This window comes from Leptonotus elevatus, chromosome 3 (genome assembly GCF_054856555.1).
Source record: "Leptonotus elevatus isolate MCC_2025b chromosome 3, RoL_Lele_1.0, whole genome shotgun sequence".
Lineage (NCBI taxonomy): Eukaryota > Metazoa > Chordata > Actinopteri > Syngnathiformes > Syngnathidae > Leptonotus > Leptonotus elevatus.
Window position 1 is genome coordinate 17,823,550 of NC_141241.1, and position 23,069 is coordinate 17,846,618.

Sequence of the window (23,069 nt, forward strand, 5' to 3'; positions counted from 1 at the left end):
ACTAATCTTCCAATCCTGGAATGAGTCAAGTGTATATTTTTATTAAAACAACAAACGAGAAAACATAACAATGTCACAGTTATGCAAGACGTCAGAAGTAATCCACGAGAAGTCCATAGTCTCGCGATACACTGCGACATTTGAAGCTCCCAAATTTGGCTGGGCCGTAGAGCGACATCCGCTGGTGATGACCGACAATCGGAGATACTGCCAGGGAACAAGGTTCAAAAACACAAACTACTGAAACAAGTCAGCTCACGAAGAAGGGGAAACGGAGCAAGTTTTTTTTGGAGGCTGCCATTAAAGCTGTGACACTCAAGGAGGACGGAGAAAGAAAGTCGGCGTGACTGGAGCAGCTCACACGGAATTGGCGCACACCTGGTAGGATGTTTACTTTGGGTGCACCTCAAATAGCACATTCGAACTAGTCGACACATTATTTTGTTAACATATTAGTCATTAACTTTGTGCGTGTGCTGCGTTGTCTCCGGTGGTTGTATAATGTTTATGTTTTTTTTTCTTCTACTGCGCCATGCTGCCATGATAGATAGGTGCGTCATCTCCCAAAATGTGCTCCGATGCTGAAGCTGCAGGCGCTGGATGCGGGGGGCGGGGCTTGCGTCGCTTTAATTGACAGCACTGATGTTGCATTACAGAGGGTTAGGTGCTCAGGACTCATCTGAAACATTACATTTATTTTGTAACTGCCACACTATCTGTGGCTCATATGGAAAACCATTTGTCCTCACTAGTAAGACAGTTGCACACTCGGCGAGCCATTGTGTCTTATTCATAAACAAAAGTTTACACTTTCCACTACTGTTTGATGATTCTGTACACTCGTAGGACAACTTTGGCATACTACTAGTACAACTATGTTACCAGTGAGGCAAAACTGTCCTCTAGTGGACATCTGCACACTACTAGTACATTTTTCAGTTAATAAGAAAAAAAAAACATAAATCCGAACAAAACAATCTAACCAATTAAATAAGAATAAAAATAGAGAAGAATTGATCACATTTAAAATGCAGCATTCCTAATTAAAATACAAAATAAATCAAAACAATCTTCTAGTACTTTCTGCTGATTTAAATATTTCCCTAGGAGGCAGCTCTCAACTCGAAAGGAAGTGCATTCCACAATTTAGGGTCAATGGACTGCAAGTTTTTTAATCTCGTGTGAGGCCGGGATACTAAAAGGCCGTCAACAGATTGCAGTGGCCTAACAGGATAATGAAATGCAAAAGTAAATTGTCACACCTTTGACATGTTATTCAAGCTTTGAGCAATGGAAGCTCGTAGGAGACGGCACTGTGCCCTTTTTGTTCCAGCGTGCCCATATTAAAAGCCGAGTGAATGACGACCGACTAATTGTGTTCTCAAATTGGGTCCATGGGCGCACCGCGGGGAACGGGATTGCTCTGAGCTCCCCACTGGAGCACCCAAGGATGTGAAATTTGCCACATTTGTAGGTCAGGCTGCTGCAGAGGTTGTTGTCAGGCAGATTAATAACAGCTAATAACAGCTTCCGGGAGCTTCGAATATTTTCCTCTTTTGCAATACCACCCAAATTTGTGTCTAAATTAGGCCGATTATGATGTTTGTCCGGAAAAAAATCAGATAACCGATTAATCATCGGATTATTTTACAACATATATTATTATTATATAAATAACGTTTTTTAAATGTTTGTTCCTTAACGCTTACATCAAAAAAAGATATGAATTACAGGCAGAACATCTCATTGTTTTATAATTGTCCTTTAGTATTTTTTTTAACTTAACTTTAACTTAACGAGAGGAATTTTCAAGTGTAACAGGGCCAGTGAAAAACTTATTGTACTGTATAATTACACCAAATCAGTGAAATGATAAATAAACACATGCTATGTTCTTTTACTATATACTCCATTATCAAAAGATGGAACAAACATTTTATGTGTTCCCTACTGCAGTAATTAATGTGACACTGCCCTTTTGATTCTTCCCTTTTTTCTCTTGATGTCCTTGTAGGAGGGAAGTGTCCTTACAGCTCGAGAAACCGTTCTTGTTTTAATGTACAAGTTTACGTCTTTTAATTCATTGCTGTGTCATTCAATTTGTGTACGGGCACATTTTATCACCCCAATTGACGAAAGATTCAGTTTTGGGCTTTTATCAGTTTTTTTGTGTGAGGCCATGGTCGTTTTCTAGTCCATTTTTGGGGGTGCTCAGCCACCCCTAAATTTTATTACAGCCCCCTTAAAGATTACGAGGTTATGTGTGTGGACTGTATGTCCTTAAATAAGATACGGGAAGTGTATTACATACAGTACTTTGATGAAAATTACAGCAATGCCCCGCCTAAAAAAAGGCTTCTTTCCTCTCACCTCATCACAGCCAATTTGCACCTTCCAATCATATACTGACAACAGTACAGTTATAGTGTACCGTGTAATAGTAAATAGTAAATAAATTGGACATCGGACATTATCATTACAAGTCCTCATTGTAGCTCTATTTCATTTTAGCTCACTGTTGGTCAGAGACAGCACCATTGTCCTCTTTGAGTTGGAATGGGAGAAGATAGCTTTTGTGTCCCGTTAAACTTTAAAAAACTTTAAAGTCGAGGTGCTAACTGATTGAATGCCCATGACCAAAAACCTCTTGTCACAAATGTGGGATTGAAATTGTGTTAAAAATTTACAAAATAGTTCAATTGGTTTTACCTCGCCGGGAGATCAGCACCACTAAACCTCAGAACCTAGAATCGCCCTGAGTGAGACGATTAAAAGAAACCGAGACAAGAAATCTGGATCACCAATCTGAAACGTAACACAGACAAAAGGCCCAGGGTTGCTTTTGATTTTGCCTGTAAATGTGTGCAGTAAATAAGCAACATAAGGTTACTGGCAAAAGATTATTTATGAATAATGCCCTTTCATGCTGAAATCACATTTCTTGTGCTCGTATTTTCTTTAACATAAAGTGATGACACTTTTAGTGCTCGGATGATATCAACGTCACAGAAAATGTATCTTAACTTAAAATGTGTTCTATTGCTATAAAAACATGGAACCTACCAAAAGAAAGATTAGAGTATCTTCTTTTATCAGGAAAAAAATTATATTTATATCTGTTTCCGTTTTGAAGCAATTAGCATTAGAATATAGCTAAGTTTCATCATTATTCAAAAATCAGTTTAGACCTGTGGGTAAATGAGCTTGTTTGCAACATGGTCCTGGTTGATCTCTTACACTCTGCTGCCACCTGCTTGCCGTTTTTGTAATTACTACCATTGCTTCAACCGTTCTCTGCAGTTCAGAGGCTGCATCAAAACCTTCTGTATGCTCTAGCATAAACAAAAAAAACACATAAAACGTATAAATACGTCTTTGGGACATTTAAAATGTTGAAAATAGAATGTATTTATACGTTCTAGGGAGCAAATGAGTTAAAGAGCATATGAGATTCACACAGATTAAGTCCGGTCGGCCGATTAATCAGTTGAGCCATGGTCTAAATTGGACCTTCATCTCAGTCAGTCTCAGAGAATCTTAATTGATTTGGTAATTTTAGCAAGGGTTGCAGGAGTGTAACCCGGTCCCATCTGGCGCATATCAGAGGTTGACCTGGTTTTGATGAGCCACGTTAGCTCCTGCGGGCCCTCGTGCTGATGCTGACACAGGGCTGTAGAAGGCCACAGCTGCCTCAGTCTTGTCCCAAACATCCCTCTGTTGCACCTGCCCACCTGCTGGCAAACAAATGTTCCTCCTCCTCCTCGTCCCTCCTTCACTTTGTCCTATTTCCTCCATTGCACGAAAAGAGCTTCCAGGCATGTTTTGCCCTATTAAAAAAAAAAAATCCTCCCTAATTCCCAATTATTATGCACGGTCTTATTTAAATAGGAGATTTTCCCGATTTATGTGGCGCAAGCAGGGGATGAATTTGAGTGTGACACCCTCTCTCTCTCTCCTCCGCCGCAGCGAGGGGGGGTCCGCCACTCGGATGAAGTGGTGAGAGGGAGAGCGTGCCGCGAGGCTGTCATGTAAGCGGTCTCCTCCGGGGCACAGCGCTTCCCGCCTCAGGTAGAAAGAAGTCTTTTCAGTCTTGTCTCAGGCTCAGTGTTCCCGCTGCCGAGGTGCCAGGCGGCACACGCTTCTCGCCACGAAGGCGCCGCCGCTCTGCCAAGCCACAGAAATGGAGAACGTAAGGTTGTTAATTGCATTGATGATTAGTTTTACTGTGTGGTTTGTTGCTTCTGGGTTGCACATGCAAGCTTTTTTCTTTTCTTTTTTGCTGAGGTTTTTACAGTGTTTTTGTTGGCACTCTATAAAATTACCTAACATGCCAATCTGTGCTCATTAGTCTTGAAAGGTTCTAACAACAAGATGAATGACAAGAAATCTATAATAGACTCACAATTTTTTTATTTTATTTTTTTATCTCACCTTTGTGCTTTGTTCTATTTACTGATAGTGTTGTTGACTTTTTCCTCCCTTCACCAGAGTTGCTCAGAATGCTCAGAGATGACGCTTGCACAGAGCTTGTGCACACTCTGCAACAAGTGGTTGTGTTACCAGTGCACGGATGTGCATCAGCATCAGAGAGCCGCAGTGTCATCGCAGTATACGGACCTGCACGACCAGCAGAGGCCTGAACCGCCCCAGAGAGGATCCGGCTCCCTTCCGGCGACTGCACCAGGCAAGCGTGCTTTCTTTATATGACTTTTCTTTGTTGGGCCGTCTGACAGGTTTTTTTATGATCCAGTTCTCAATCAGTCAGCCAGCATCTCGTTGAAGTATTTTAAATGCTAGATTTCTTTTCACGGATGTCTTTCACTTCAAAAAGTTGATGTACAGCGGATTTACTCTTTACTACACTTCCTCTGATGGCCGTAGTATGTTTTCCATCTCGGCAGACACAATTCAGTAGAAGCAGACAAAGTGCAACTGCAGCTGTGACGTCACTTCCAGTCTGGAGCTGAAGACGATTTCGCCGAACATTGCGGCCCCCAATACGTTGATGAATTATTCATCTAATTCTTATTCCACTAATGCAATATTCATCAGAGTACAGTACAGTGTTTTGACTAATGCTGGCAATGTTTGGATTTAGTTCCTCTTTAACAAAAATACTCAAGTAAAAGCAAAAAGTATTTTGCTTTAAAACTACCCTCAAAAGTACAATTTATCCCAAAAGTTACTTAAGTAAAAGTAACTGCGTAAATGTAACTTGTTGGACTGGCAATTGGCCCCTGTCAACATGTAGACAAATCTTAAAAGTTAAAAGTCTATTTCTTAGTGATGAAATGCACATGTAGCACTTCTCCCAGACTTATTGGTACAACTGTATGTCATTCACGGTGGTATTTTTGCCATAGAGGCAGAAAAAAAAACATGAAAATGCCGCAGGAAAATCAATATATTCAAGTTAGGTGAGCTTAGTGAATGGCAACGTAAGATGGCCGCTGGTGGCGTCACTTTTCCCAACGTCGGGTCAACGGCATTGTTACTCCACTCATATATAAGTTCATCGTTACCACCCACCTCTGAGTACAAATACGTGAAAAACTATTTTCTTAATCATTGGCCTCCATTTGAATAAATTCCATGCCTCAATTAATGCCTAAGTCCACTATCAACAAATAAATGCTGTTTGACAGATAGTTACTCCCAGTTATGGTCAAAGTAAACATAAAACAAAGAATTACACTTAGTGCATTTCAAACAACCACATATATTTGCCTTAGTAAAATTATACTACCTTTAGGGTAACAAAAAGCGCAAAACACCCATAGATGGGCTAACAAATAGAATCCGTGTCACGGTATTTGAACCTTAAGCGATTTGAGCCAAAAACGTGCAGCAACACTTGCAAACAGACTCAATACTCACAGGCATATATTCTTTATCCTCTGCAAAGAGCAAATCCTATTAAAACCGGCTTAATGACTAGTGACACTCTCCATGTACTGTTGTAAATCTGCATGCCTGTATATTACCCCCAGGTGGCCTAAGTGCGCACGCCAGAAGTAGTAGTACTGCACAAGTGCACATTGTCTATTAAATGGAAGCAAAACGTCGCAAAGCACTGATTACTTTACATTTTATTTAATAATACTTACTTCAAATACACCCCATACCATTATTTCAGGAAATATGGTCTGCCTTTTAGCAATAGCTGCAAATGGTTCCTGAAGGTCTCTATTTTCATCACACCTTTATTTGACTAAGTGTCCCAGATTTGTAAAGAGGCTGTAAGATTTCATTATTTGCTAATATTAGCGTGGCGCTATTTAAAGAGCCTCAAGTGGAGTGGAAGCGTTTGTAGACCACTCGTTTGTCCTCTGCGCTCGCTCATGGTGAGGCTTTACTGATAACATGAAGAGTGATAATATGTGAAGAGTGAGAAGAGCTGGCAGACAGGATGCGGTCAGTCACATTGCCTTTGTGAACTCTGAACAACGTTGCACTCGTAAGCCACATACTGTAAGTGTGAGCGGGTCGGCCAACAGAGAGTGTTCGGCACTCTCCATGCTGACCTATTTTACAAGTGTTTGAAAGATATTTTAGAGTGCAGCTGGCTGCTACATCAAAGAATCGATTGGACAGCACGGAATATTGTGCTCACTTTTTTTTATCGCTCAGATTGCTCTTGCTCTGTTTGAGTCCAACTTGAATAGTAGCCGGAATTCATGCTGCCCGGTGGTCTGTAGCAAAGTATGCTATGTAGTGTCATCTATCAACACGAACATGTCACTTGACACCTGGGAGGGAACATGGCTAATTGGGCCTGTAAAGTGAATTCAGCGATTTGTTTCGCTAGAAGCTAATACATGAACTATGTAGTACTCAATTGTGGAGATACAGTGTGAAACTATTTCAGTTTTTCAGATGTTTTCGGGCATGGCTAAAATGATGGAGTACCCTGCTTTACTCGAGTGTTTTCGTCCGCATCAGTGGTTATCCAACAAAAATGCGACTTGTGGTTAGCTAGCTAGCTACACCCACACCCGAAAGTGCATCTTTCCTTCGCATAGTCCACTGGCGTAGCTACTTAAGGCCCTTTTCCCTTACAGCCAAGTTCTGCCTTGTGTGTCCGGTGGCAGAAACTCAGAGAGTGAGTGAAAACCAGCAACGTGCTCATGGCCCGCGTCAATTTACCAAAAGCTTCACTATTTCATCTATTGGTAAATAATGAACTGTAAATAAAGTTAAGTATTGTTGTAAAACACAATATATGTGTATTGTGTATTTATGTGTGTCTGTTCTGCAACCTTTTCTGGAAAAAAATGCTTTAGAGTGCCTCATTGTTAGCTATAGAAAAGCAGAAGCACCTGGAGGGAGGGTATATTTTCAAAATGTCCAAAGTGAAAGCCAGCGTGTGGCTTTGCGCTGGTGTTGCCTCTTGAGAGTGCCTCACTATTGTCGCGACGTGGAAAAGCCAAATGCGACAACCTGGTGGGATACATTCCAGCCATTGTTGGCTTTATGCGGATATATTTTCACATCTTAAACATTTATTTAATTATATTTTTTCCGTTGGGCGTATTATTACTATTACAACAGATTTCACCGATCACATCATTTACAACAATATCCTAAAGAAGGGCTGACGGGTTGAACCCATGGCTTATTGATCCCCATCCCCAGAATTATTTTAAATGCATCAATCATCAGCTTAATTGTAGTTAGGCATAATAATGATACTAGACAAAGCATTTTGACAGGACAGGTTTTCGAACTTCTTGGAAAATAGAATCTATTTACAGTACATGGGTACTCCATTAAGCTAGGCTAGGAGAAATAGGCTAATAGTAGAGAAATAATGCAAATGAATAGTGTCTTTAGTTAGAGCTTTTTAACAGCAGGGTTTTGGTTCATGTGTAATCTCCTGGCTAAAGATGATTACCATGCTAACATCAATATGACATCATCATTTTCTGGCAGCATTTCAAAACTGCTTATTTCACTTATGGCAGCTATTGCTGGTGTTGTCATTCTCATACTGTACTTAAGCTGACTCCAGCCTCTTCCCTGGCCCTGCACATGATAGGTGATCGAAAATGGATCCATGGATATTAAAGTAGTTGTTTGTTCTCTCTGAACACACTTGCTGGTCACAACATTTTTATACCAATGCACGTATTTTGTCCATATTTAATATATATATATTTTTTTGTCGTATATCTAGTTAGGAAGTGTGTGGTCCTCTGCCCAGTAGCACTGATGATTTTTTTTGTCCCTTTCTATTATTAAAGTTGCTCATCCCTGATCTTCAAAGACAAAGAAAAAACACAATTTTCCTGAAGACAATATTTTTTGCTATGCAATACGTGCCTAATGAAGCACCTCGTTAACATGCATCCACACCTGTTGCGCAAATGCTTGGCACATGCCGAGTTGTCTACCCGAGTCACCTGTTTTCGAATTCCTGTTGCATATTATCTTTTTTTTTTTTTGGGTACAGGGTCGTATCCTTGTTCCCTCCTCATGTGCCACTCTCATAGACAGCAGCCCTTGGAGCTGCTCTGTGAATCATGTGACCTCCTGTGCTGCAGCAGCTGTCACCTGTCCTCCCACAAAACCCACAGGTCAGTCTTCTCACACGCACAAGGACACTGCAAAGAAGGGCTTAGTGCAGGTTAAAAAGTTAACTGTCACTTTTATCATTAGTATCTGCATAAACACTACCCTTGGCTCGCCTCACATCGATTCAGTATTCATATGCTTTTGTTTTTCGGTGATGTTACAGCACAGTACTCGGCTCTAAGGTCACCTGCATCCCGGGAGAAACACATTTCCTTCTGGCGTTGTTTATTCATGAACTTCTTCTGCGGTGACTGCTGTGAACGCGACACCTAATGTGTGCAGGGTGGTGCAGATTGGGAAGGCTCTTCAGGATCAGCGGTGGCTCTTTGAAAGCTTGATGGTACAGGTGGAAGAGAGGAGGTCTGCAGCGGAGAACAACGCAAAGCAGATGGAGGACAGGTTGGTTCGGCTCGAAAGAAATCCGTGATGGCATTGAGTTCACTTCTGTGTTATACTGTGGCATTGAAAATGTAACATGACAAATGCATTTATCTTCACTTCCCAGACACTTAATTAATCTAATGAGTTCCATTTCATGTGCTCTATTGCAAAGGTCCATTTTTGATTAAGATGTGTCATAATTTAACAATACATCGCTGGAATGTGAAAAACACAAGTCCATTTTTTTTTTTCATTTTTTTTGTTTTTACATTTTTGAGATGGAACTGAATATAGACATCTAAAAAGTTTTTTTTTTTTTTTTTTTTTTTTTTTTTAAATAAAACTAGGGCCCTGGCAACCCGGGCCACGTTGGGGTTCGTGCACATTGGGGTACTGGCACGTTGGGGTACTGTCAGGATAAGAACCCTCTAATATAGATAGTTTAATAGATAGTTTTTGCCAGGGCTTGTGTGGGCAAAGTTTCATGCGTATTCATTATAAAACGGCCAAAAATGGTACGCAATTCTCAAAATCAAATCAAAATGGTGGACTTCCTGTTAGGTTTAGCGTATGGCTTGACTTTTTTGTAGGTGTTAGGCTGATAGATATGCCTCTCAAGTGTAGGTGAAACGTACAACCGGGAATGCTTTATTAATGATTTGTGGAGGCCGTTATTGAGCCTTTTATTGAAAATTGCACAAGAAGTTGATAAAATATAAATTTGCATGACAGGTCTGATGTGTGTGCAAAGTTTCGTCAGCTATCGGCCATGATTAGATTAGATTTAAACAAAAAGCTTTCGATAACTTTAACTTAGCAAAAATATATAGCAAAAATATAACAAAAAAAAAGCAAATGACATCCACCCAGAAATGTTTGTAATTGCCACATGCCACAAAAAGGGGGTAAAGTACATTTTTGGCCTAATTAAATGAAGTTTTTCAATTGAATTGTAAGATTATAGGTCACATTAATGTTGGAAAACATTTATCTATGTCTCTTCTTTTTTTTTATATCAGAAAAGACTGGTATTTGAACCGGGGCGTGTGAACCTTTTACATCCACTCCATATTAAATATTGAGCCCTGTGAATTTCTTACAATCGTATGCAAGTGGAATTGGTTGGTATTTTTTGGCCTGCCAGATGAGATTTATTTTCCATTTTCTGTCTTTTTGTAGAGTTCACGGAGTCAAGATTGCACACAGGAAGGCTGAGAACCAGATTAAGATGGCAAAAATGATTATGATGAATGAGCTTAACAAACGAGCTAACCTATTAATAGAGCAACTGGAGGTAATTACGTTCTCCTTTTCTTTACTTCTTATCTCTTAGCCAGTTAGCCTTTGTACATGTTAAGAATGTTAGAAGTCCTGAAAGAAAGCAAACTAAAGCCAATAGTGCTAAATCAAATGATCTGAACACACCATTTATTGATTGGAGGAGTCATTGATCGGTGATTGCTCCTTGTGGGCCAGTAGGCACAAGAGACTGCACACACGTTATTTTTCCTCTGCAGAAAATCTCAGAGGACTTCCAGCAGAGTCTGGAGGACCAGCTGCAGGGGGCGATAGAGACATGTGCCCAACTGGACCACGTGCAGAAGTTCATCAATTGGGCAACGACACACCATTGCCGGGGCCCGGTGCTCTTCAGCAGGAGATTGGTACGCCGACAGAATTATCCAATGACATTCACTGGAAGTGGGGAGAAGTCTGGAAAAAATACTTTTAAAATAGGTTACATTCAATGAGCTTCAGAGGAATATATAGTTGAATGTAGATGCCTCTATCTGGACATGGTGACACTTATGCAGTGACGGTAGAAGAAAAAAAAAATACACCATATCATTCATTCAATACCATAGGACACTGCATCAAGTAAATGGCACGTCCCATCACATTACTATTTATTCTTCCTTCAGGTTTCTCTGCAAATTCAACAACTGCTTGACTCATCACTGCAGTCTGAAAGTTGGAGTCCTGTAAAAATCAAGTTCAATTGGGATGCCAGCTACTGGACTAAACAGATGTCCTCTTTAGGTAAGATGGCAACAGGACGACAATGATGATATTTCCTCACAAAGCTAAATAAGTGAAAAATATATATTTTTAATAGCCATGTGTTTTTTTCAATTTCATATGTACCTGTGTAACTGTTTGCTCCACAGGCCAGCTGAGTGTGGAAGGTGGACACTGCCCCTACCCTGAGGGCTTGGCCTGTTCCACCATTTTAAGGCCGCAGCCTATCACATGCTTGGCTCTGCCGTCCGTTTGCCATAGAGGACGAGAATCAGCCTGTGGCTACCAAATGTGCTATGAGCCCCAGGTGTGTTGCCTGCATGGCATCCCTTCTCAGTCAGATCTGGACAAGAGCCAACTGGGAGGTCCACTCTACAACTCCAGCTATGTTCCAACTGGACCCGGGTGCCGGGTGCAGAGCAAACAGCTGCCGAGGTGCTGGGACCCAAGTGACTCCTCTACCTTGCAAACATCTTCCCAGTGCTCGTCGCCTCCATCGCATGTCCCCATCGTAGAGCCAAACCAGATGAATTGCAGTCGTGGACCTGCATCCCAAACACAAGCAAGCGCCTCTGAGTCCCAGTCGCTTCCCGAAGCTCATCTCCATCACCATCACCAGAAAGGGTCCCTTCCAGTCAGCAACGGTCAGCAGAGCGCAGACCAACCTCAGTCACGCCCGAACCATGTCCCGTGCCAGGAGAAATTGTCACGCAGCCCAAGTCTGCGGGAGGTGCTTGGCCATACGGTTGCGGAGCAAGACAACGCGGCTGAGGAAAGATGCAGAGTGGAGGAGAATCACAGACAAACAGTTGTTACAGAACATGAGGAGCCTCAGCCCGACAGAAGTGGGAAAAGTCCTGTCCAACAACAACAGTTTCAGGTTTCTCCAGCAGCAGAGCTGATGAAAGAGCAACAGAGAACCAGTTCTGCACTGATGCTACGAGGTCAAACGAATGGCCGGGTGAGAGAAAGTTTTCCCAACAATTCTATAATTTAAGAAGTCATTTCAAATGATCAGTTAACTAAAATGGCACAATCCAAAGTTATAATAGCAATAAATACATTATACAGATGATGATTTCAGTGAGTGTATAATAGTGGATAAACCATAATACACAATTTTTTGCAAGGAACAAAATTGTGCCCCCGTATTATACACGGATTGAAATTATTATTTTATTTTATAGACATTTACCACTTCCTAGAAGTTGTATTAAAAGAAAGAGGGGGGATTTTTTTTTATTCCATCATGATACTTATTGTCTAATGTTACAAATTTATGTAAGATAAATACCTTGATTAAAAAATTTTTTTAGCAATTGTTCATGAAATCTATGAAACACGTAGCCAACATGGTGAGGCCAACATCAAAATAAAACGTTCCCAAATAGTCTTCTAGGACATCAGTTAGTATTACAGATTGACACATCATTTTGAAAGTACAATATTTGGAGTTATTTGATGTGATTTTAATTTCTTTCTTTTTTTCTGAGAAGTAAATGGTGATTTCTTAACAGTATTCCCCCAATTTTTTTATCCTGTTTTTATGGGTTTTATGAACTAGAAGCCCAAATTATGTAAAAATAAACAAATGGGTACTTGAAATCACTTCAATTGTGGGCCCAGAATTGATAATCCATGAAAGTGTGACTTTTTGAATGGAGTTATGGAAATAAATGAACTTTTCCATGATATTCAATTTTTTTTGAAAGGATCTGTACACTTTATTGTTATTTATGTTTTGAATCTTTATTCATTCAAATGAGTCACTCTGATAATAAAAGATACAACAATTCGAGGGACTGTATCAGTAAAGAGAAAAGAAAAATGCTTTTTAAGTTTGATTTTGGTTGGGGGGACGTATAATATTGGGGTGCATGTTATTTTAATTATGTGTTTAATGATTTTACTTCTTTTTAAAAAAAAGCTTGCAGAATCAAGACCATATTTCAGATTAGGCATTCAAACACTTGCTTGCACAAAGGAAATTCTATTAAGCTAATACCTAAATAAATACGATGGTGGCAGCCAGGCAGTGACTGATTTACTTGGCTGACATGTAAGAGAGAGCAAGATTATTCCATTTTAATTAAAATCTGCAAAGTTCTTTAACTAAAAACACTCGGTTTAATTTATTGCCAGAATGATCACTTCTCACAGCTGACAGCTTGCCTGAAAACAGATGGTACAACAGAAAGTAGCTTCTGCTTTTATGAAGAAAGGATGACGGGAAAACAGAGTTTCACATTTCACAGCAAAGCATCCAAGAATTTAGGAGAAAACATAGTCCTGATTTGCTGCCAGTGGTTTGAGCAACCGCAATAATTATCTCGCTAAAAATCCTCGGGATGCTTGATCACAAACACAGTCAGAAACACAAGAGATGCATTGTTTCTGTGTCACAGACTGTGAATATGACATAAAACCACTTGAGCGTAATCATTTATGTACTTAACCTGCCATTAATGAGCCACTCGGGAAATAGCAGAAGTATCGTTCAGCTGTAGTTAACACCCGGAGATATACTCCTACACTACCATTTCAGAAAGACGGATTAAAGCATGTTCTGAAGCAGTCGCAATCCTTCATATGTCTTCTGAAGAGGTACGGATCAGGTAGGTGTTTTAATCGCATGATACTCAAGAGCAGGTGCTCTATATCGGCCTGACCTCATTTTGGAAAGAAGGGCGTGTATAAAAAGCTAATCGTTTTTCTAGCCTCCTGCTTACAGAAGCTGAAGACTCAGCTGAATCTTCAAAGAAGCCCGATGTGACGTCTGACTTAAATTGCAATAACGGAGCAGAGGGATGATTTGTAGTGTGGCTGTAAAGCACCAACATGAAGAAGGAAAATATAGTTTGGCAGCACCAATCCATTAGCAATAAAATATATATGTCTACTGCTCCTGTATAATATGTTTTTATTGTGGTAAAGGTGGTTCATCAAGGTCATGGTAATCTGTAAAGGATGAATCGAGGCAAATGAGCTCTCCATGTTTAAGATGTTGTTTTTAACCTTTAATCCAAAAAGTGTAGTGTCTCTCTGTTCGTGTCTCTGCTGAGAGTGTCCCCTGGTTGTTGGTGTTGTCACCAGGCATAGGTGGTGAAGGACCGTCCAGCATAGTAACTGGTTGTCCATGGATGGCGAAACCGCTCGCTAATGTTGTCGCGTCAGCCCTCAGCGCAGGTAAATGTCCCGAGGATGGGGACATGTTTCTGAAGGCTGACGCTTGAATGAACACAGAGCACCCTTTGTCCTCTCCAGCCGCGATCGTATAAAAAAGATGGTTCTACTGGTCCATGCCCGGGGCAAGATTCTGCGAAGTCAGGTTACAAAAAACAAAGTACTCAGGATCCAATTAAAATGACAAAAGTCCTGGCCGAGATTCAAGCTGAACACAATGGTTTTATTGACAAAGACATGAGATGCTGCGTTTTGCAAGCAGAGTAAACTACACAACCATGAAATGCATTTGTTTGTATAGCTTAAATTCAACGGCCATCCCCTGTACTTCATTGGCCCAGGGGAGAACCACCTCGACATGATTAGTTTTCTATTGGTATTTCAAAAAAGTCAACACCTTCTTATGAACATATTGATGTCACTAGAGTGTGACAAAAAATATTATAGTAGGCTATGAGCCCGAACCTGAACGTGAGATGACCCTTGGAACAATAGCTTTGTTGAATCGCAGGTGTCAGTCGTAAAAACTTCTGGGAGCAGCTTCGGCGCGGGGCGTACTCCGGTCAGACTGTTTTTCTCGGTCGTTAATGGCTATTAAATCATCTTAATGGGTTACAGTTGTCAAGAAAGCATTTTTAAGATGGTCAGCTGAATTACTGTACATTTTGCTTGCTCTGTCAATCTGGCCGGCAATATTGTTTCATAGAGAACAGTTGATAAACACAAGCCTTGGCCACCTGGGGGTCAGTATAACACAGACACCAGGATTATTAGTCGTTCTTCAAAGAGGATAAAGAATCTATTCCTGTGAGTATCGTTACATTATCTGTACCACCTTGCGTGTTCCCATCTCTGTTGCTTAAGGTTATAACACCGCCGCTGTGCGCCACAGATGATATTCGTCTGTGGTGTTTCCCTTTTATGTGTGGTGTGACAATAGACTTGGCAATAAACAGCTCGAAGCCTCTTTTTGGAGGAATTGCTCACTTATTCTGTCAGTGTTGCGAAGTGAATTGAATTGACTCCCACCATACAGTACCATACAGTACTCATATATTGAGTATATATTATATTTGAATTCACAGGTCAGAGCAAAAACTCATCTCGTATAATACCTCAAGGCACCACTGTAATTCATGGCTCGGCTTTTTTAATTCTGCCCAGCTCTTTGTTGCTCATATTTCTTTCAATTTTACAACTTAGCAAGAAAAAAAAACAAAAAACACTTACCAGCTATTTAATGCTTTGACTTTAATGAATGCTCTCTCAATGAGGAATGCACATGTGGTAATTACTACTGTAACCAATCCTTTCATTGCATAAACAATTAAGAGTATGCAGCTGTGATTCTGAAGGACCACTTGCTTTGAATTAGTGCCAGAATCGGTTCTGAGTGATGTTTTTGTTGTATGCACATCGTACCCGTCTGCTGTTCACGACACGAACAGGTGCACCTGCGTGTGTGGCACAGCTTGAAACACTGTTGAGGTTTGCTCATCTGTGTTCCGCACAGAGATCCACGTCCCTCGAGGTGCCCGTGACAGGCAACAATTGTGGCTGTGATGTGCAGCAGTGCAGACTCAACCCAAGTTCAGCGTGCGCTAGCGGAAAGAGATGTTGTCAGAGTACACCGATAGAGCTAGCAGCCTCATCCGGCGGCTCTTATTCTGAAAGGCCAACAGGATCGACTCATAGCCCTGATGTGGGAACTGCAAATCTACCAACAAGCAAGGTAGTTATAGACACACAGTCAAGACATAATCTCATCTGATCTCTGGAAAATGTTGGCACCATGACTAAACTTGACGGCCATGGTGTGTATTATCAGGAGATATCATAAAGGCTTGTAATGAATGCAAGCTTCCACACGAATGTGGAGTTAAAGGAGAAGTCAACCTTAATAATTGATCCCCATAGATAATTGCAGTGGACATGACATATTTGCGTGTCTAGACCAATAAAAACGCATCATTTAGATGTCAACACTTCTGGTTCATGATTGGATCCTAGCTAACCAATCACAACATGATGTTCATGTTAAAATGTTACATATAGGGCTAACCTGTAAGTTTTACAACACATTAGTCATATTATCCTGGCGTCCACTATACCAGATAAAAACACGTTTTTTCCTCATGTTGTTCTTATGTGGGAAAAGAGTCAAAATGAGTTTTAAAAAAAATTGCCCAGCAGAAAAATGCAGCTCTGAAGGAGTTACATATTTCTTGGCAATAATATATGGGACCTGAACATGACATTCTGATTAATATTACATCTGTGCAATATGAGTTATGAAGCAAAATCCATCTTGGGGCAGCCATTTTGCCTCTTGCTGTCGACTGAAGATGACATCAAAGTTGGTCAGGGCTCAGGCAACGACCAATCACAGCTCACCTGTTTTCTGAAGCTGCGCTGTGATTGGTTGTTACCTGAACCAGTAACAAAATGGCCGCCTTCTGGATTTTGCTGCTTTACTCATATAACACATTAACCAAGATACCATATTTAGACTAGTGGGGCTGCATAGAACATATTGTCAAAAACTAATTTTGGGTTGACTTAGTCTTTAAGTTGAAGTGTCTGGAGAAGTCTTGAAACAGACTTTGTAATGTTGATTATGTTATGTTTAGTATCCCAGATCAGACTCCAGGCAGAGAAGAGCTTCAGATGGTGTTCTTTGCATTGTCAAGGAAACCTCATCCGACGTAATCCTCAACAGAAGCCGACGGTCTCCATTACTCTCCTATAAAACTGAGCCAGGTGATGGCACGTGATTAAATATTTGAATTATTTACGCCACTAATTATGTTATAAGCTCTATACCTCCTGTACCTCCTCGTTAGATCCTTCATACCTAAATGATGTTCGTCTTGACGCCAAGGAAAAGTACAGCGTGTCAAGAAACGGTCACAACGGGTATGCGCAGCCGACCGTGGTATTTGCACAAGATGAGACGTTTTTATTGTTTACAATTTGTTATTCATGTTCCTGTGAAGCAGCAGGGATTCTGAGAGGGGCTCTGGAAGAGCCAGAGTTCCAGTGGTTTGTCTGGAACGCCTGAAAATTCTCATCTCTCAACTTCCCCCACATGGACGAAGGCAGAGCGACCCCTTACCTGCAAGCACGACAGAAAAGGAGCAAACCTGGCACCATGTAACATACAAGGTACGTAGAATACTGCAGAAAAGTATGGCATGATCAAACGGCCCTTAAAATACAACATTCGTGTCACTGGCGTCTTTCAATTGAAAAATCTGAGGCGAGATGATTGTCCTATTCCTTATAGGTTTTATCAAGAGGCCCCGATCCCCTGAAGACCAACGCAGTCACAGCATCGCGGTCTCCAGACAATCGTCAGTGGCTCACCGTAGACAGTGAGCGGGATACTCGTCCAAGGGCCAGCTTTCCTAAAGCATCCACACTGCCACCCGATGACCCTCAGGATAATCCCTCTGGACTGGACTTTGACTCTGACTCTGACCCCAGGTCAATCTCAGAAGAGGCGGTTGTCTCTCAAGCGGAACCGCAACTCGACTCGGATACATCACCAGAGCTCTCATCAGAGACAGAACTGGAAAGTCCGGGCAAGGAAAATGAAGTGCTGAAAATCTGCAGCAGAAATGAGTCGATGGGGGATTACGATCAAAGTCTTGATTGTGACGTGTTTTCAGAATCAGCTTCAGGATCCGAGGACGGGCAAGGAGGACCGGACGCTGGCGCTGCAGACACAGAGTCAGATGACCAACCAGAAGTTGACGCCATGTTCCATACGGAAACAGATTCAGACCATTTGTCTGATCAGCATGTGGACTCTCAGGGGTCCGTGGAGTCGGAACTTGACGTCGAATCTGAGCACGAAACAACAGATGACCCTCAGCCTCTGCGTTCTGACCTCGACGAAGAGTACCCTATTGGACCCGGTCAGAGGCCGCTTCTAATCGCAAACCCTGGCCTGCCGAGGAGGCCAGAAGAAGTTGAGGATGACAATGCGGAAATTGAGAGTGAGGACTTCTGTGCGGTGTGTCTGATCGGCGGCGATCTTTTATGTTGTGATCGCTGTCCAAAAGTTTACCATTTGTCATGTCACATCCCACCTCTGCTAAGCTTCCCTTCGTAAGTTAACAATTCTCTTGCTCGGAATACCCATTTTTGCTGATTTACTGCTAACCTCCAAACCAAATGTTAATTTGTTGTCACCTTCAGGGGCGACTGGCTTTGCAGCCTGTGCAGAGATGTTGAGCAGCCAGAGGTTGAGTATGACTGTGAAAATAAAAGAACATCTGGGGAGCACACACCAAGCCTGTCTGCATGTGATCAGAGAGTAAGTAGAAAGTCCTTTTTTTTTTTTTAACAAACCGTCACGGCTTATGTACATGCTCACTTGTGTTAATTCTCTTTTAGAAATGTGAGCGACTGACCCTCCTGATCCTCAATAACATCCTGAGCGCTCCCTTTCACGAGCCCGTCAGTCCACTTGTGAGTGCTTTTCATACGTCCTCTTTCATTTAGGCAACTGCATGTCAAAAGCCCGTCTCGTATGTTGTCCTTGAGGCGTCAACATTCTCTCTTCGCTTATCAAAAAAGAAAGATCAGGAACTTAATGTTTAATGTCATGGACACAGAGGCGGGCTGTCCATTTGGCAGCTCAGCATTCTGTGAGGAAGATCCACCTCTTAATGCATCACTATCGGGTCGTTTTTATAGAAATGATCAAGCCCATACAAAATGGCAGATGTGGGCAAAACCGTCAATACAACGGCCAGAGTTGTCGGCGAGTGCTTTATGACGCAAAGCCTCGTAAAAATACACAGACTCAGAAGGAGCATCTGTACTGAACGCGATTGATGGACCGAAACTTGCGTCAATCGGTGCTCAGGCTGTGTATTTTTTACAAGGGTTGGCGTCATAAAGCTGATAATTAGCGCTATTAAAATTTATCGATTAATTGACAAGTAATCAATTATCATATTAATTGACAACTATTTTAACTCATTTCCTCCCCAAAACGTATAAAAACGTTCTATTGTAAATGTTGCCATGGCCCCAAAAACGTATTTATACGTTTTTAGTTTGCGTTTTTTTTTTAATGCTAGAGCAAACAGAAATCTTTGATGCAGTCTGACCTGAAGAGGTCTTCTAAAGCAATGGTAGTACAAAAACGGAGTATAAGAGATCAACCAGGGCCATGTTGCAAAAAAAGCTGTTTTTCCCAGTGTTTTAAACAGATTTTTGAATAATGATGAAACTTAGCTATATTCTAATGCTAATTGCTGCAAAACGGAAACAGATACAAATATACTTTTTGTCCTGATGAAATTAGAAACTCTAATCTTTCTTTTCCATGTTTTTATGGCAATAGAACACAATATTCTGTGGGCCTTACAAAATCAGTCAAAATCCAGCCGGAAGCAAAGGGGGTTGCTTCAGTGAAAATGGCTGGGAGCGAATGAGTTAATAATCAAGTAATTTTTTGGGAGCCATCTTTTTATTTAAAATTGTCCATATCCTCTGATTTCAGCATATCAACATTAATTGTTCACTAATTTCTGTAGTCCTTCATGAAAGAACATCAACCCCCCTTTTTTTAATCACTATACGAACACGAAGTATGAAATAAACACCAATGACTAGTTAATAAACAGTATTCGTGGGTGGTGGGTTATGCTTTTGTAATACTGTACACCGTAATGAATCAAATTAGTTGATTAATCGATTACAAAAAATATTCGATGGTGACAGCACTACCGAAAATGCGGAAGCACTCGCGGGCATCCGTCAAGGACGGACCATTGTATTCACGGTTTCTCCCACCTCTGTAAAATGGCAATACTGTATTATAGTAGGCAACTATGCCACATAGATGATTGGTTCAGAATACATATTTAGGTAACGTAACAAAAACAAAACATTTAATAAAATACATCACTTACCATAGATAGATTATGAAACGTTATTAATGTGTGCAAATCACTGCAGACAAGTTTTCCTCTCACCAATTCAATGCTGATGAATTTGAAATCAATAATGCCGGGATGAGGGTTGAAATATCAAAATATCACATGTGGATGCTTGATGGTGTAGGCTCGGCATTACTACCAGATCATTAAGAGGCCTATTGACCTGTCCGTCATCCGAGCAAGACTCAAGAGGAGCGCACAACATTACAACTCACCTGACCAGTTTGTGGCTGATGTTTATCTCATGTTCCACAACTGTGCTAAGTTCAACTACGTAAGTTATGACACTTTTCACTTCTATTGTTTAGGTTCTCATTATTGTTGACTGCTGCGAGCATTGTTGTCCTGTTTGACTTCAGCCCGATTCAGAGGTGGCGCAAGCGGGCCGCAGCCTCGAAGCCTTTTTTGCCGGCAAGCTGGAAGAAGTGTTCCCAGGCATAATTTTCCCAGTGGCTGAGGCGGACAGTGACAGCGATGAGTACGATGAGGCGTTCCGAGCAACTGACGGTGTCTTTCCCTGGCCGGAGAGGAGGGAGCAGTGCCACAGGAAGAGGAAGAGGAGACAATCGCTTAAGTCAAGGAGACATCACATGTAACCAGGACGACACTATTTTTGCTGTATTTTTGATATTTGTATTTAAAACAACTGGTGGAATGTGTTTTTTGGACTTTGTCAAAATGGTGTTTTCACCTTGTCGTTGCGGCTTCCTTCCACAGTCCAAAAGGATTTATATTAGTTGAGTCTTAATCGTCCTCAAAATGTGAGAATGATTGTGATTGATTGGTGATCAGTCCAGGGCGTCTTCACAACCTGGGAGAGGCTTGAAGTGTTGTACAAAATGGATGGATGGGTGTAAGTAAAGCACTTTTGACAGTGCTAAGGCTAAACATCTTTGTCAGTAGCGAAATCACTAAGTGGCTTTGAGTGTCATATTGATGTTTTGTTCCCTTGGAGCGAGAAGGAATGCTGGATCGTGATCAAGCTTTTCTTCTTAATAGCTATGACGTTTCTGGATAAGCACAGCTAACCAAAAACTGATCTGAGAATATCCAAACAACTCAGTTTCAACATTGAACTGGATTTACCAAAAAATTACCAGATTTGATTTTTTTGACTCAATGTGTTGAGAACATTCCTTGAAGAATAAAGTCAGTTCCTCGTGAAAATAATGACAGTGACAGCCAATATCACAACATGTTGAGAAGGATAGCAAGCAGACAAGAATCCAGAGTTTGTAGGGTTGGATTTTGTAACCTGTTGCAGAGAATTGTACAATAATTATTACGCCATATTTGACTCATTATGATTCTCTCCCTCACCCTTAATGCACTAACAATCACTTGCCTCTATCTACATTGTACGATATATAAATTTACCGTAGTACAAGAATGCTGCGCTTGTATGTTTGTAAAAATGTCCTTAGAGAGTGAACAGCTTAACATTTTGTTCATGACAGCACTTTGATATATTGTATCGTATTTACAGTGAAAGTAAATGTCCAGTGTACATGTCAAATGATGCACAATTTAAGTCTTAGTCAGATTTCATAATAGTTGCTAAAAGGATTGTACGCAATTAATGTAAATATTATTTATATATTGGAGACAGTCAATCATCCTGCCTAATTACATTTGTAATGTAAATTATACCTGCTGCTGTAGGGGCGTACATGTACTGTATGGATTATCGTCATGAACTCAAAATGTCCTTTGTGTTTTGCTCGAAATAATTTCCGGTGTCTTTACATAGTTAATAAAGGCCCATATGCAGATTAAAACGATAAGTGCCACTTACCAAACGTATTTAATTGGTGCAGGTATGTGAAGATTTTAATAGTGCCACATGGAAACAATCTGTCTGCCATGAATGTTTATCTTACCGGTTGCAGGAAATGATTGACCCAGTAACCCCAAATATCTCAGGCCCAGAAACAAAGGTGGCAAATCCAGGTCCAGAATGTAAAAAAAACTGCCACAGTTTGACTTTAGCCCCAGGTGCTAGCTCGCTAGCTCCCCGGGTGCTTGTTTACTTGCTAGGGAGTTAGCTAGCTAGTACGAGGGGCTAAAGCCAAATTGTGGCAGGGTTTTAACTTTCTGGACCTGAATTTGCCATCTCTGCCCAGATATAGCGTAAACTGCAGTCTTGCTCTTCATCCTTGATAATTATATTTGTTATTATGTTATGCTAAGCCACTTTCGCTAATTATAGCACAATTTTATACGTCTTTATTTGCTTCCCTAGACAGACTTTTACTGTATGTTCACAATATTGGGTGTTCACTTTGATTTTGTTGTTGTTGAAAAGTGCTATAGAAATAAATTATGTTCCATCAGTAGTAGTGCTAGTGTGTATTTAATGTTAATGTCAATTCACTCAATTTCATTTTCCTCTTGTATGAAACTAAAACAATACTAAATCACTGTTTTCATTTTTAGTACAACAGTTTGGATCTTTATTTTCCATCTTTTAAAAAGTGAGCCATAACCGCACATATCAACAATAAAAAGTGCAAGATTTATGTTGCAAAACTGTGATTTTTGGACGTGGGGAATTTTTGGGGGGGACACCACAAGGCAGTGTTATAAAATCTTAAAGCTTAATCTGATTGTTCCCAGACATGGATGTCATATAATGATGCCACTCTTGTAAGTCAGTGGCCCTCGCTGAACTCAGCCACGTTGCTAAGTTTCATTGTCCGACAAGGTTGGTGACCTTTCAGTCAGCAGAGTCAAATGCTACAGAATGCTAATTAGACAGACACAGCTGTAACCTTTGGTAAACAATGAAAAGGGCAGGCAGAAAGACACTAAGAGAGAAAAACGATTCCTGACGAATCAGGAGTTGGTCACATGAAAATGTTGGACTATCATTTATTCGATTTGATGTGCTGACCTTTTCGTGCTATTTATTAATGCGATTCCAATGATTTATTTATATTTTAGTAGTGGTGACAG

General features: G+C 40.8%; 1 protein-coding gene across 3 annotated transcripts; it reads left to right on the forward strand.

The window, feature by feature from the left end:
* The first annotated feature begins 144 nt into the window (after nucleotides 1-144).
* Nucleotides 145-22,633, forward strand: trim66 (tripartite motif containing 66). 3 transcript variants are annotated; one of them, XM_086071636.1, is made up of 18 exons: nucleotides 145-381; nucleotides 3,967-4,194; nucleotides 4,489-4,684; nucleotides 8,453-8,576; nucleotides 8,857-8,973; nucleotides 10,135-10,249; nucleotides 10,473-10,619; nucleotides 10,878-10,995; nucleotides 11,124-11,935; nucleotides 15,671-15,889; nucleotides 16,788-16,917; nucleotides 17,001-17,073; nucleotides 17,154-17,322; nucleotides 17,444-18,270; nucleotides 18,361-18,478; nucleotides 18,559-18,633; nucleotides 20,239-20,388; nucleotides 20,474-22,633. In XM_086071636.1, the coding sequence occupies exons 3-18, from the start codon at nucleotides 4,510-4,512 to the stop codon at nucleotides 20,708-20,710; spliced, it is 3,606 nt and encodes a 1,201-aa protein (XP_085927762.1). In that variant the 5' UTR covers nucleotides 145-381; nucleotides 3,967-4,194; nucleotides 4,489-4,509; the 3' UTR covers nucleotides 20,711-22,633. The 3 variants fall into 3 exon arrangements, with proteins under 3 accessions (XP_085927762.1, XP_085927760.1, XP_085927761.1); XM_086071634.1 differs by having other exon boundaries at nucleotides 3,967-4,189; XM_086071635.1 differs by having other exon boundaries at nucleotides 3,967-4,189; nucleotides 17,157-17,322.
* Nucleotides 22,634-23,069: the final 436 nt, after the last annotated feature.